This window comes from Mesoplodon bidens, assembly GCF_964165515.1.
Source record: "Mesoplodon bidens genome assembly, chromosome: 2".
Taxonomy (NCBI): Eukaryota; Metazoa; Chordata; class Mammalia; order Artiodactyla; family Ziphiidae; genus Mesoplodon; species Mesoplodon bidens.
Window position 1 is genome coordinate 82,520,695 of NC_138177.1, and position 15,924 is coordinate 82,536,618.

Below are 15,924 nucleotides of genomic sequence, written 5' to 3' on the forward strand. Positions count from 1 at the left end.
CGGTCATGTGTAAAAGTGCTATAAATATTTGTAACATTATATAAATACTGGCTATTGTGTTATTACATATATTAAACTATGAGGACTCATTGGGAGCTTTCAGCTTCATTGCTCATGAAGATCTGAAGCCATCTGTAAGGAAGACGGCCCTTCTCCCTGGAGGAGACTGCAATGATTCCTAAATTACACTTGAGTATTTCCACCAAAGTCCTTCCCTAACTCACAGAGGGGCTGGCAGTGAAATTACAAGCCTCCTCCTAACTCACTCTAACGTCACCTTCGTGTGTTCCCAAAAGTTCCTTGGGGACTGTCTCCAGGACTTCAGAAGATGGTTGTAATCTGCCATAATCGTCTTTATCAGATGATCCAAAATGTCTCTCGAGACCAGTTTATATGTTCCATGTTGTTTGGCCTCAAATATACCTGGAAAGAACATGTTTAATTATTATAAGTTCTTCCTTGAATTCACAAATGTTGAGCACTGGACCACAAATGGTCCTGTCCACTCTGCCAGGACCAACCACAGTTTTTATGCAATCAAATCTATCAATTTTTTCTATTTTTGTTTCTTCTTTTAGTACTTATGTTTACATATGTTTAAACATGCCTTCTGTACCCTGGATTACATTAAAATATTAATCATTATATTTTAGTATTGCCATGTTTCTTTTTCAACATTTAAATCTTTATTCCATCTGAAATTAATTTTTTGTATAATCTGTGAGGTAAGGAAGTTAAATGTTGTTTTTTCAAGTGATTCTCCAATACTATTTCTTAATTAACTCATCCTTACCCCTACTGACTTTTTAAATATTTTACTATATTGCATGTTCTTATATGTATACTTATATCTGTTTCTGAACTTTTGATAACCTGTGAGACCTACAATTTTAACCAGTATACATAGGAAAGGAAAAAGAATAGTTACTTGCAAATATATTCACCCAGCTATTCCCTGGAGATGGCGGTGGGTGGCTCAGACAACAGAAATTTATTCTCTCATAGTTCTAGGTGCTAGAAATCCAAGATCAAAGTGTCAGCAGGTTTGGTTCCTCCTAAGGCCTCTTTTCTTGGCCTGCAGATAGCCACCTTTTCAATGTGTCCTTACATGGTCTCTTCTCTGTGTACATGCATCCCTGGTGTCTGTTCCTCTTCTTATGAGGACACCTGTAATATCAGATTAAGGTCCACCCATATTACTCCATTTAACCTTAATCACCTCTCTAAAGGCCCTATCTCCAAATACAGTCACATTCTGAGGTACTGGGGGGTAGGACTTCGCAACATATGAATGTGGGGGAACACAGTTCAGTCGGTAACACTGGCATAGAAGAAGCAACTAATAAAATTAGCTATTATTAAGTATTAAATATGGGTTGGGCAGGGCAACTGAATATCAAGGCAACCATAATAGGAAAGATGTGACCAACTTAGCTTTTTTCCCCCTATTTGACCAAGAATAGCTGTTTAATGTTTGAATAGTTGGGACACAAGAGAAAGCCTTGTCCAAAGAGCTACTGCTTCAAACCAGGTCAGAGGACACTTGAAGACTAGAGCACAATGGCTCAGCAGGTGGATGCTGTTAAGGGAACTGAATTGGCTAATGGCCTCCGCAAACCACAGGTTACTATTTTAAATGTCACAAAAGACTACAGAGCATGAAAAGATGAAAAATAAAACCAGTGTGGGTCCAATCTTCAAACAAGTAGAATTGAGTGACAGGGCAGTTTGGCTCCATGTGACTAAACTAAATTGCTGAGAACTAAGCCTGTCTTCGGGCTAGAGGTAGACTACAGTCTTTTCTGTCCTGAGGCTCTGAGGATAGAAAACAGTTTTTTTCTTTTTTCTATCCTTCTCACTAAAATCCTTTTTTGCAGTCCTTGTAGACTGAAACATCTGTGTGTTGGTCAAAGTCATGCAAAAGGGACACAAACAAAACAAAGTCATGCAAAAGGGACACTAACTCTAGTGCTACAGAATGTAAATATAAGAGGGCTTATTTGACACCACATACAAAAATAAACTCAAAATGGATTAAAGACCTAAATGTACTACCAAACATTATAAAGCTCCTAGAGGGAAACAGAAGCAGAACACTCTTTGACATAAATCACAGCAATATCTTTTTGGATCCATTTCCTAATGTAAAGGAAACAAAAGCAAAAATAAACAAATGGAAACTAATTAAACTAAAAAGTTTTTGCACATCAAAGGAAACCATCAACAAAATGAAGACAACCTACTGAATGGGAGAAAATATTTGCAAATGATATGACCAATAAGGGATTAATATCAAACATATATAAACAGCTCATACGACTCAACATCAAAAAAACAAACCCAATTAAAAAATGTGCAGAAAAATTTGCAGCAACATGGATGGACCTAGAGATGATCATACTAAGTGAAGTAAGTCAGAAAGAGAAAGACAAATACCATATGATATCACTCATACATGGAATCTAAAACATGACACAAATGAACTTATTTACAAAACAAAAGCAGACTCACAGACATAGAAAACAAACATGGTTACCAAAGGGGAAAGGGAGATGGGGGAGAGGGATAAATTAGGAGTTTGGGATTAGCAGATATGAACTGCTATATATAAAATAGATAAACAACAAGGTCTTACTGTATAGCACAAGGTACTATATTCAATATCCTGTAATAAACCATCAGGGAAAAGAATATGAAAAAGAATACGTATATATATGTATAACTGAATCACTTTTCTGTACAGCAGAAACTAACAAAACATTGTAAATCAACTATATTTCAACTGAAAAAATGGTCAGAACTAAATAGACATTCTTCCAAAAAGGAAATGCAGATGACCAACAAGCACATGAAACGATGCTCAACATCACTAATCATCAGGGAAATGCAAGTCAAAACCACAATGAGATATCACCTCACACCTGTCAGAATGGCTATCAACAAAAAGAACACAAATAACAAACGTTGGAGATGTGGAGAAAAGGGAACCCGTGTACATTGTTGGTGGGAATGTAAATTGGTGCAGCCACTGTGGAAAACAGTATGGAGGTTTCTCAAAAAACTAAAAATAGAACTACCATATGATCCAGCAATTCCACTCCTGGGTATGTACCCCAAAAAAAACAAAAACACTAATTTGAAAAGATACATGCACCCCGATGTTCACAGCAGCATTATTTATAATTGCCAAGATATGGAAGTAACCTAAGTGTCCATCAATGGATGACTGGATAAAGAAGATGTGATGTATATATATACAATAGAATGCTACTCAGTCATAAAAAAGAATAAAATTTTGCCATTTGCAGCAACATGGATGGACTTAGAGGACATTATGCTAAGTGAAATAAGTTGGAGAAAGACAAATACTATCACTTATATATGGAATCTAAAAAATACAACAAACTAGTGAATATATCATAAAAAGCAGCAGACTTATAGAGAACAAACTAGTGGGTACCAGTGGGGAGGGGGGAGGGGCAATATAGGGGTGGGGAAGTGGGAGTTACAAAAAACTGGGTATAAGATAGGCTCAAGGATGTATTGTACAGGAGGAATGTAGCCAATATTTTGCAATAACTGTAAATGCAAAGTAACCTTTAAAAATTGTATTATTTTTTTTTTTAATTTTTTGAATTAAGAAAAAAGAGGGCTTATTTGGGGAAAAACCTTCCAAGCAGCTTTGAAGGAGCAGAGCAATCCTCTGAGCTGCTGTTACAGTAGAATGCTTAGGCTGGGCACAGCTGCACTGGACTCATCAGGGCCAAGTGTTCAAGTAGAGAATAGTCACCCAACTCCCATTACAGTACAAAGTGACACTTCTGCACACTAATGCTCTATATATTTGTAGGAAAAGAAAGGGCAGGGGGCTTCCCTGGTGGCGCAGTGGTTGAGAGTCCGCCTGCCGATGCAGGGGACACGGGTTCGTGCCCCGGTCTGGGAAGATGCCACATGCCACGGAGCGGCTGGGCCCGTGAGCCATGGCCACTGAGCCTGTGCGTCCGGAGCCTGTGCTCCGCAATGGGAGAGGCCACAACAGTGAGAGGCCCACGTACCACACACACACACACACACAAAAAAAAAAAAGAAAGAGCAGGCAACTATGATGCTATGGAAGACCCCCGAGGAAATGGTCTTGTTAGAAAGGGTATCCTCCAAAGTTCAGAAGCTTGTACTAGGTCATTCTCCTGTCAAGGGCTTCCAGGGCCCTCCAGAGGTACAGCCTGCTCAGTCAAGGAAAAAGAATAATCACATTACCTATCTATCAGCCATTGTAGGGAGGGTCAGGCAATCCTCAGTATGTATAAATGTCATTGGAATATTGGTCAGTTGAAATGGCAGCACAAAGGGTGACCAACTTTGTCTAAGAGCTTTCACATGGGTGTGGCCACACTGAGCCAGCTCCCTGCCAGGTGTGGAAAGAAGAGGCCTACAGGACTCTGCTCAGATTTGTATTAGGACCTAAGCTGTGATTTAAAAACAAAAACAAAAAAAAACAAACAAATAAAACCCCTCTGGAGTTAGACTGCCAGAAAGGGCCATGAAAGTGGATCTTTAAGTTCTCTTGCCATTTGAAGACCACCCACAGACTCTTATTCCCAGAGCACAGATAGCTTCTGAGTTCACTAAATGACCAATTCCTTCCCTTTGACTTTCCTCTCTGCTTCAGATACTCAATTGCTCTCTGGGCAAATGATGGTCCAGAATCCTATCATTAACAGTATGAAAATAGTAAAGATGTCTCAAACATATATTATGGAGCAGATGTAATTTACACCAAAGGAAGAGGGTCATTTTAACTGAAAGATCACATACATTTTTGGTAGTTACCAAAAAAATCTGATAATTCTCAAATTTTTATCTCCAGTTTTCATCACCTTCTCTTGATACAGACATGTTCCCAACTACTGACTGAGTACCTCCATGTGAAGTTATTTCATTCTAAACATATCCAAAACAAACTCATTTTTGTGAGTTGCAGTATCTACTTAAGTCATCCAAGCCAGAGGTCTCAGAGTCATCTTTGATCCCTAACACATCCTTATTAATTGGTCATCAATTCTTGTCAATTACACTCCCAAAATGCCTCTATAATCCATCTACTCCTCTTCATCCTTATTGTTCCTGCCTAATTCAGCATCTTCTCTTAAGTGAACAACTGCCCAGCCTCTAAACTAATCCTCTTGCTTCCAGTTTCATTTTAATTTTTGATTTTTGATCCAAGAACCACCCCTTTGAGGCATGGTAGAATTTAAGACTGACTTCTTCTGAACAAAGTAATTTGCTTCAGGAGGAAAAAAGCAAGAATTCATTAGGCCTGATTCACAACAGAGGAACGACAGAGTTAAGAAATAGAGGAACAAGTCTTTCCGGGTCAATGTGGCATGATGCTGTGGTTTGATCCAATGATTCTGGCAGAGTACTATGCATGTTACTGAGAGGAGAGGGAGGGAGATTTCTTGATGGGAGATGGAAAGACAGAGGGAAAATGGCTGCTCAACGAGTGAGTTAAATTAGCTAAGAATCTAATGAGATTCAAAATGGGTGGCTATTAGCTTCCCTTAATTAATGCGCAAAATAACTTGGGTATGTACCTACTCTAAAAATTATATACAATTTTTAACTTATAGAGAAAAAATTACTCCTAAAGCCACCATTCTAATAATGATTACTATGTCTGTGCATGCCCTTTCCAGTCTCTGTCCACTGCACACACAGCTGCAATCATAGCCTTCATCTTGGGTAAATATATAGAATTATATACCAAAAGATTTGATAAGTTAGAAAAACAACTGACCTTACTTAATCTCAAGCATTTCACTTGAGGAATTTTCAATCTGGAGTACATCATTCATTAGAGAGTAGCTCCTGCTGCTGAAGAGTGAAGTTGCAGCTTTGGTTGTACCTACACAATATTATACAAAAGAGAAGTGCAGAATTTGGTAATTTGAATTTGGTGCTGTAGATTTAAAATTAGTGGACCTCAGATTTGGGGGAAGTGCCTAAAGTCTAGAAAATAAAAAGAGAGACTCTCTTACCTTCATAACACATTCTGGCTTTTATTAGCAGCATCCTTAAAAAGGAGTTAATAATGTCTAATTCACAGGGCTTTTGTGAGGAGTAAGTGCACTGTAAATTATAAAAAATGATACAAATGTCAGGAAAAATGCTTAGTATCACTCATAAGTCTCTCACCAAACTCCAAACTTCTATCTTGGTATCTCCCCACCCCACCCCACCCCACCCCCGGAATGCTATAATACAGAGGCAGAAAGACAGTTCTGTTGAAGCTGAGAGAAATAACAAACCAATTTCTCCTGGGATTGTCAGGGACATTTCACCAAGAGTTTTACAGGGGTAATAATGGGGATCTGGGAGCTATATTTAACATTTATAAAAATCTAACCTGAAATTATACTGTTATCAGCAGTAAAGCTTTACAAGATAAATAAAACATCAAGATTTTATTTCTTGTTTTTTTTCCTTTTAAATGGAATTATATAAAACAAGTATGCATCTCATAGAAAAATTAATTGTTGCTTTATTTAATAAATATTGTGTGAGGCCCCATAATAACCACAGAGGACAAAAAGATGAATAAAATAAGTCATAATCCTTGCCTTTAAGGAACTCACAGTGCAATGAAGACAGATTAAGTTTAATGCACAGGTATAATAATACATGGCAAGGGCAATAATAAGGACAATCACAACAAAGGGAATAAATGCAGGACTCTTAACCTAGGCTTGAGTGGTGCTGAGTAGTCAGGGAGGGCTTCCTGGAGGAAGTTAAACCTTAGAAGACTTCTGGGAGTTATCCAGGGAAAGGCTGTGTGTGAAGGAAGATGGGGAGGCCAGATGATATCTCCAGGCAGAGGGAGCAATGCATGCAAAAGACCAAAGGTGAGAGAAAACATGTTACCAAGAAACTGTGGTTCAATAGGGCCCCAGTGTAGAATTAGGGTATAGGAGTGACAGAGATAGGATGTGGAGATGATAGCAATTAACCCCAACTTTTATTTCAAAAATGTTCACACCTAGAAAACACTTGAGAAAATAGTGCAAATGAGTGTCTATATTCTGTTCACCTAGATAATATGGGTTGGGGTGGGGGAAGAGAGAATGAATGAATGAACTAATTAATTTGGCAAAATGTTAATAATCAATTAGTGGTAGAGAATTCTAACATTCTTGAGATGCTCCTTTTCCCCCAACCTATAAATGTACATCTTTCAATTATCTTTCCTCTATTTATTCCTCCTCTCCACTCTTTGGAAACTTTGGAGATTAATTTGTTATAAAAACATTCTGTTACGCATATTCTAGGAATACCTAGTCCAGTAAACCAGTGTGTCTCAAACTGTTTTTCGTGAGCAACCCCCTAAGGAACATTTTCAGACATTTATTTTCTAATTGCCTCCCTCAGGAAATTTTAATATACAGATATACTATATATCTGGTCCCTCTCTCTCTCTCTCTCTCTCTCTCTCTCTTTATACATTAAAGAGTAAGATTTTTTTATACCCCAAGAATGAAAAAACTGCCCACTTACAGGCAATGTCACTACCACTGAGAACACAAAAGAGGAATAAATCAGATTATGAACTCCTATTTCAATTAGTTTTTAGAAACAATATTATTATATCACTTATATAAATTAAAGTAAGATAAACTCTAAGATTTCTAACAAAAAAGTTGTTAACTCCTAATGTTTTATTTCAGTTCTTCTAAGCAAATATTTTTTAATTGTAAGCCACTTGGCCATAGACCCCGTATTTATACGCTCCAGAGAACCTAGTATGGTGGTAAAAGACCTAATAAGTCAATTATCGTCTGGTCCTGACAAAATGAATTAAATAACATAAGTCCCTGTTGGGAGGGGTTAGGGGAGGAGCATTGCAATCCCAAGTAGTTTGGGGGCAAGAGAAGGATCTAATTAAGGCAAGTGCCGGAGAAGGAGAATGCTCTTTATAGGAGGCAGAGAAACTTAGGTGTTTGTTTGAGAATGTTGTATTGAAGAAAAACTCTACCAGTAACACTATTTTACCACAGTCTAGAGCAGTGCTGTCCAGTAGAAATTTAATGTGAGCAGTCTATGTAATTTTATTTTAGAAGCCACATTTAAAAAGTAAAAAAGAAACAAGTGAAAATAAATTTAATAATAGATTTTATTTAATAGATTTTAATTAAAATATTATCGCTTTTAGATAAATGAACTATAGTACATTTCATACACTGGAATGTTATTTGGCGCTAAAAAGAAACGAGCTATCAAGCCGTGAAGACATGGAAGAATCTTAAATGAATATTATTAAGTGAAAGAAGACAATCTGAAAAGGCTACTCACTGTATGACTTTCTGGAAAGGGCAAGACTATAGACAATAATAAGTCGTTAGCGGTTTGGGGAGAAGAGATAAACAAGTGAAGCACATTGCAACTATTCTGTATGATACTATAATAGTGGATACAAGTCATTATACATTTGTCAAAACCTACAGAATGTACAACACCAAGAGTAAACCCTAACGTAAATATGGACTTTGGGTGATAATTTGTATCAATTATAACCAATCAGTTATAACACGTGTAACTCCCTAGTGCAGGGTGTTGATGGTGAGGGAGGCTGGCGGTGGGGGGGACATATAGAACTCTCCACATTTGTTCCTCAATTTTTCTGTGAATCTAAAACTACTCTAAAAAATAGTCTATATTTAAAAAATATATTATATAACATTTTAATGTGCAATCAAGATAAAATATTATTAAATGAGATATTTTACATTTTTTTCATATTAAATTTTTGAAAACCAGCACGTATTTTACACTTACACCATTTCTAATTTATATTAACAACATTTCAAGTGCTCAAAAGCCACTTATAGCTAGTGGCTCCCATACTGGATAGCGTTAAGTCTAAAGCAGTGGCAGCACCAAGCCACAATGGATACATATATAAGGAAAAAGTGTTTTTCTCTGCAACTGCAGCTTCCAAACAACCCTTTGAATCTTCTTTCCACCCAGATTGCTGGCTCTCAGCTCCTCTCACATAGATATTCAGGAGCATCTTGCCAGAGAGTCCCCTCCCCAGTCCAGCCCTCCAGACAGTATCACTCCAAAGACTTTTTCTTATGGGACTCTGTCTAAAAGAGAGGCATGGAACACTGAAGAATAGAAGGAATTTATCACACCAGAGTTTCCTGAAAATACCTCATTAATATTAGGTGTACTCCTCATTAATAACAGGAGAAAAAGCTTTTAAGTCCTGTACACTGTGCAAGAAAATGAAGAATTTATTTAAATGCACAGCAGATTTAAATGCTACCTAGAAAATAGGTACTAAAAAAAAAAGTAGTTTTTGTCATTATGGAAATAAATAACTAGGCTTTGCCTCAGTTGGTGGGGATTATTTATATTTCCTTGCAACTAGAAACATGATTTATTTATGTTTCCTAGCAACATTCCTGGAACTAATGTACAGACTCCTCTGTATGCCATGAAACACTATAATCTACTCATGCTCTAAATGCTATTGCCAAGATGCGGGTGCACTTTAGCTCAGAAAAGTTAGCTGTCATTTGAATTAGAAAAGGCACTATGTTAAATCAGTCTGCCTTTTCATATTCATCATTCTCAAGTTCTATCACTCACAGAAATGAGGGAAAAAAGCATTTATTTGCCTACCATTTCTAACAGCTCTTCCAAATGAAGGGAAAGGAAAAAACCAGAAAGTGGACCAATTATAACAAAATAAAAGGGCAGTCCCACAGAATCCTGCAAAGAAAAGAGCATGACATAAAGCAGAATGCACACATGTCATGTAAGCTTTATTTATACTTACAAAAATCATTATTAAATGTCTAACTCCCATCTGAGTCCTCTTTGAAATAAAGGAAGAAATTTAAAAATAAATATATAAAACTGGTATTTAACTGTATATGGCATTTTTAAAACTAAAAAGTCTAAATGAAAAGTCAAAATTTTTCCATCTTTATATCTAAACCTTTTCAAATAAGTATCTTAATATAATTTAATAAAATGACATGATTACCTGGGATTTGCTTTAAAATACTCCAACAAAGAAAAATGATAATAAAGGTTGGAGAAATATATAAGAATGACAGAATGCCATTAACTGGTGAAGCTGAATGATGGGTACTTGGGGCTGTGTTATACTTCTCTCCACTTGTACACAGCTTATATCTAAAGTTGCCCAAATAAAAATAGTTCAAAAATTGTTGGTGGTAAGTTTTAAAATATGAGTATCTTTAACAACAACAACAACAGAAAAGTTAATTGGTTGTCTCTGACTCAAGGCGTGGCATGGGAGATTTACTATTTACTTACACTTTCTTAAATTGTTCACCTGTTTTTATCAAACATTATTTTATCAATGAAAAAAAATCTATATACACACAATGCATGTATGTATGTAACACACATACACCCCCAGATAAGTACATACACGTGCATATATATGATATATATACATTTTTATATAATATATATGTAAAATATATAATTATATATATAATTACATTATATACACATGCGTGTGTGTGTCTTGTTAAGTATAGAGCATTTAACTCTTCCTGAAGATACTGCTATGCATTTAGCTCTGCACCTAGTCAGCTGTGGGTCCTTAGGCAAGTCAATTCTGAGTCTTCCTAAGGGTAACACATAAATGAGAAAATACATTTGAAAATGCCTAGCGCAGCATCTGGCACAATACAGGTATTCACTTAGTGCTGGTTTAAATGACATTTAATACGTGGGGAGAACCAGATTTATTATGGAGGTAGGCCTGTCCCTAACATTTGAGGGACCATGAGCAAGAGGAGAAACAGACGCAAACAGCCCATGATCTGTTCTTCTCCTTCCACCCAACAGAGGGGCTTCACACACATTTGTGTGGCTATCCCAACAAACTTGATCAAGCTCCACCACCCACAACAGCTGGCCTTTACCACTCCTGAAGCCTAGGTGTGGGCACACTTATCCTGTCTATAACCCAAGAAGAGCCAGCACAGGCCCTGGAAGTGGGCTTCCAGCTATCTGTCAGGGAATTTCAAGAATCCCTCATAGCTAGAGTATCCTCTGGAATGTGTGTGTGTCAGTGGGCGGTGGGGCGGGGTGGAGAGTAGTGGGGAGATGTACTCTTAGAGTATCTTGGCCCCTGGGAAGGGATGTAACTGGAGAAGGGCCACAGTGGGTCCTTTCAAAGCAAAGGACCCAGGGCAGGGGACCCAGGGGCCTGGTTTAAAAGCAGCACCGATTAGAGACGAGGTGTTGTATTGAATCACTCAACAGAGTAGGAGTCAGAAAACATGGATTCTTGCCCAGTTCTACCACTAACTTGTTGTGTGACCTTAAGCCAATGTCTTTACCTAGCCATGCCTCAATTTTCTCATACATCCATTCAATAAATAATTATTGGGCTCCAACTATGGGACAGGCATGCATCTAGATACTGTGGATAGACACAGAATTTAATAGACAATAGTCCTTGCCCTCAAAGACTTACCATTTTGGTAGAGAATAAGCCATGAAGATATCTAGGGCAAGCATATTCCAAACAAAGGGTCTCTTCCAAATCAAAATTTTCATGATTAATCTTGGAAGTTGACACGTTCATTAAATATAAATCACAAAAGAATCCTAAGAGGAAAAAAAACAGCATATGTTAAATTCTAATGCAACATTATAAAGAGTGCAAAGCATGACTTTTATGATCCATTCTCTAATATAACAGAATGAGCACTCCACAACTGCTGCTCTAATTTGAATCACGAGAATCATCACCAATCTCCAAATATGCCATTTTCTTTATATTATTACTGATTTAATTTAATCATGTATATTTTATATAGAAGATAAATTTATATGAAATATGATCACAAAGTATTTATCCACATTAATTTAATATAATGTATCAGATGCGTTTTAAAAGGTTAATGAGTTTTATTACATGACAAATATAGCAAAGGAATTTACACAAAGATATGAATAGAGTGTGCAATAATGTATAAAGAATAGTTAATATTTATGCCAGACCAATTAAGATTGGGTGCAGCTTCCTGACTACAACAACTATAGAATGTCTGGGGTCATGGCAGAGAATTTGGTCAGATAGTTAGGAGTCAAGTGAGAAGAGTCAGAAGATCTTGGATAAGAGAGCGAAAAATTCTTTTTCTGAAAAGGTAGGTAGTTAAGTAATAATGGAACTTAGTTCTTGTTTACTTCCAGTCTGACCTAAAAGCAGTTACACAAGGAGAGCCTCAAAGCTCAGATCATTCTAGCCATTGCATCGTACACCTCAAAGTTGAGGAGTTTCCCATTTATCAGAAAATATCCATTATAAGGGAGTATTTATACTGCTAGATCTCACAATTAGAATCATCTCAGGGTACAGTGAATTTCTAGATGTAAATCAAAGCGCCAATAATGCAATGCGACCAAGTTCTACCTTCTATGTCTCTGTTCAAAATAAACAAGATAGAACAGCGTGCACTGTCCAAGCTTTACCAGTAGCATAGCTTTTTATTGCAGCTACTTCCACTAGATGGCACTAAAGACTCAGGCTCTTGGAAAAAAAAAATCAGAAAGCAAAAATGACCTACTGAAATAAACAAATCTCTCCAGTCATCTATCCTATCATTATGATCAGTTTCTTAGAAATTAAACATGAATCTAGGCCATTTATTCACATATGGAATATTTATTAAACCATACTATGTTTGAGACATGTGCCCAATGTTGGGAATGCAGAAATAAAACACTGTTCCTTGTTCTTGGTGTGGGAGGGGTGGGGTGTAGTGAGGGCAGAGGGCAGAAACAGACAAGCAAGTATAAAATTGAAATGCAGAATGTTAAAGACTTACTAGAGGTCATCACAGAGTACCAAGGGTAGCACATAGAGCAGCACGTAATAAAGACTTGATCAATGAAGGATTCCTAGAGAAGCTGACGTCTGAAAACTGAGTTTTGACCAATGGGTAGGAATTAACTAGGCAAGGAGAATGAGCAGGGTGTCCTAAGCAGAGCAAGTAGCTTGTACAATCATAAAAGAGGCAGAAGCTCAGGGTGCATGCTGAGGTCAGGGTGGGGCAGTGCAAGAAATGAACTTGGCTGAGCTGGCAGAGGTAGAGTCAAGCCCCTACTAGAAGATAATCTGCACGAGAGCAGGGATTTTTGCTTCTTCTACACAATGATAAATCCTGGCACAGAGTCAAAAGTCCCTCCCTTCACAGAATTGATTATTCTAGTGGAGAGCAAGCCACGAAAGCATTTGGGGAAAACATATTCCAGGTGCTTAAATGATATTTGATGAATAAATGAAGGTACTGAATAGCCACTGAAGATCATGATCAAAATGTAGTTTCAGAAAGATCGCTAACAGGATTATAGCGAATGGATTGGAAATAGGGACACTAATTCGTAATCCAAACAAAGTATGATAAGAATTTGCAGTAAAGCAGGAAGAGCAGGGAGGGAGCTGCTCCCTGCCGTGGGCTGGTGCTTTCACCTCCAAATCCCACAACAACCAAGGGAGGATGAAAAGGTTTTTTGCTTTTTTTTTTTTTAAAGGGTGGAGGGGGGCTAAAGGGCCCTGGGAAATAACAACGTTTAAAAACCACATCGAGGAAGTAGTACACCGCAGGGAGAAAGAAAAGGAGTGATTAGAGGGGCAGGAAAAGGAGAGAAGATCAAGAAGAGTGTTATAGCAACCAAACAGGGGAAAGTTTCAAGAAGAAATTGTCAATGTCAAAAGCTATAGCAAATTCTATAGATAATAACTGAAAAGTATCCACTGGATACAGCAAGTGGGAAGTTATCAGAGACTTTGGCAACAGCAATTTCAGGGAATGTGAGAGGAAAAGCCAGACTGTACTCTGTTTAGGAGTAAAATGTGAGGAGAAGAATTAGAGAAACGAGTGTAGACTATTCTTTTTAAGAGGCAGAGCAAAATCAGGAGCTCAAGACAGGTTGTAGGGTAGAAGAGAGTGAAGCATGGGTATGAGCTGAAAGAAACTCCACCAGAAAGTATGCTATCAATTACACGTGGAATCTGAAAAAGCCAAACTCATAGAAACAGACTAGAATGGTAGTTACTAGGGGTAGGTGGCAGGGGAAAACAGGAGATGGTGATCAAATGTACAAACTTCCAGTTATAAGAGGAATAAGTTCTGGGGATCTAATGTACAGCATGGTGATTACAGTTACCATGATTAACAACAGTGTGTTGTATACTTGAAAGTTGCTAAGAGAGTGGATCTCAAATGTTCTCACCACAAAAAAGAACTGGTAATTAGGTTGTATGATGCAGGTGTTAGATAAGCTATGTTGGTAATCATTTTGTAATACATAAATGTATCAAATCAACAAGTTGTACACCTTAAACTTACACAATATTATATGTCAAATATATCTCAATGAAGCTAGAAAATTAAATTTAATTTAAAAAAAAAAGAAAGTATGGAGAGAGGAGAAGGAGGAGGCAGATGAGACTGGGCTTCAGAACACAGATCTTAGGAGAAAGGACTGTCCTTGCTCTGAAATAAGGAAGGAGGAAGGATGGTGAGTTGACAGAAACAGCTATAATGTTGAAAGATAAGTCTGACATGGCTCTCTGGTTCACTTTCTATACATTCACTCCATGGCTGGTGGTGATGATCAAGCATACTGTCTAATCCAGACCTGCCTGGTTTCCTGATGGGTAATCTTCCCTTCCTAGTCTTCTTGTCTTTGGTACTTTCCCTGTCTTGGGCTACAGGAGTGGGCTGAAACTCCTTAGACACCTTGATGGACCTGGTCACTTACATCAGTCCTGTTCCTCTGATCCCATGACTCTGCACTTCCGTGTAACTATTTTCTGCCTGAGGTCCCCAGAAAGATGAAGCAGTATGTGAGCATGGAACAAAACACTAACTAATTCTGAGAAAGTAGAATCCTTAAATAATCCTCTCCCTTAATCTCACCCCATATCACTTATGGTCTGCATTATCCACAAAACTCTTGATTGCAGCTCATCCCATTTGTTCTACTCTGAGATCATTTATTTGCCTCATCACTAATAAGTCTTTATTAGATGTCTACTGTGTAGGCACAGGATTGGTTGCCAAGGGTTTTTCATCTTAATAGACAAAGAATGTATGTGTGTATGTGTATAAATATGTATACATATATACACATATCAATACATGCATAATAAATAAAAACGTTTAATACCAGAATGTAGCAGTGAAAAGTATAGGCAGAAGAGCTATTGGAGTCAAATCTGGAGCTCTGAAATAACAGGGAAAGTTTCACAGAAGTAGTGTGAAGCAGCGTAACATAGAAGGAAGGGTATGTTTCAGAAATTGGTTCTATTTCTTTACACTAACAATGAAATATCAGAAAGGGAATGTAAAAAACCAATACCTTTTAAAATGACACCAAAAAAAAATTAAATACTTAAGAACAAACCTGACCAAGGAAGTGAAAGACTTACATGCTGAGAACCATAAAACATTAATACAGGAAACTGAAGATGACTCAAAGAAATGGAAAGATATCCCATGCTCTTGGATGGGAAGAATTAATATTGTTAAAATGGCCATACTAGCCAAAGCAGTCTACAGATTTAATGCAATCCTTATCAAATTACCCATGACATTTTTCACAGAACTAGAACAAATAATCCTAAAATTTATATGGAACCATAAAAGACCCAGAATTGCCAAAGCAATCCTAAGGAAAAAGAACAAAGCTGGAGGCATAACCCTCCCGGACTTCAGACCACACTACAAAGCTACAATAACCAAAACAGCATGGTACTGGCACAAAAACAGACATATGGATCAATGGAACAGAATAGAGAGCTCAGAAATAAACCCACACACCTACAGTCAATTAATCTTCAACAAAGGAGGCAAGAATACACAATGG

At 37.4% G+C, this 15,924-nt stretch overlaps 1 protein-coding gene across 6 annotated transcripts in view; it reads right to left on the bottom strand.

Annotated features, from left to right (window-relative positions):
• Positions 1-15,924, bottom strand: part of LOC308613285 (uncharacterized protein) — a 92,570-nt gene that overhangs the window by 72,577 nt on the left and 4,069 nt on the right. For 2 of the 6 annotated variants that reach the window (XM_081226523.1, XM_081226522.1), the window contains exons 2-5: positions 11,522-11,655; positions 9,682-9,771; positions 6,039-6,129; positions 5,798-5,905 (exon numbers count right to left, since the gene is read on the bottom strand). In XM_081226523.1, the coding sequence (XP_081082649.1) occupies positions 5,799-5,905; positions 6,039-6,129; positions 9,682-9,771; positions 11,522-11,632 (399 nt within the window). In that variant the 5' untranslated portion in view covers positions 11,633-11,655 and the 3' untranslated portion in view covers position 5,798. Of the gene's footprint in view, positions 1-266; positions 424-928; positions 1,168-5,797; positions 5,906-6,038; positions 6,130-9,681; positions 9,772-11,521; positions 11,656-15,924 lie in introns of all 6 variants that reach the window. The other 4 variants (XR_014015229.1, XR_014015230.1, XR_014015231.1 and 1 more) reach the window with 4 other exon arrangements.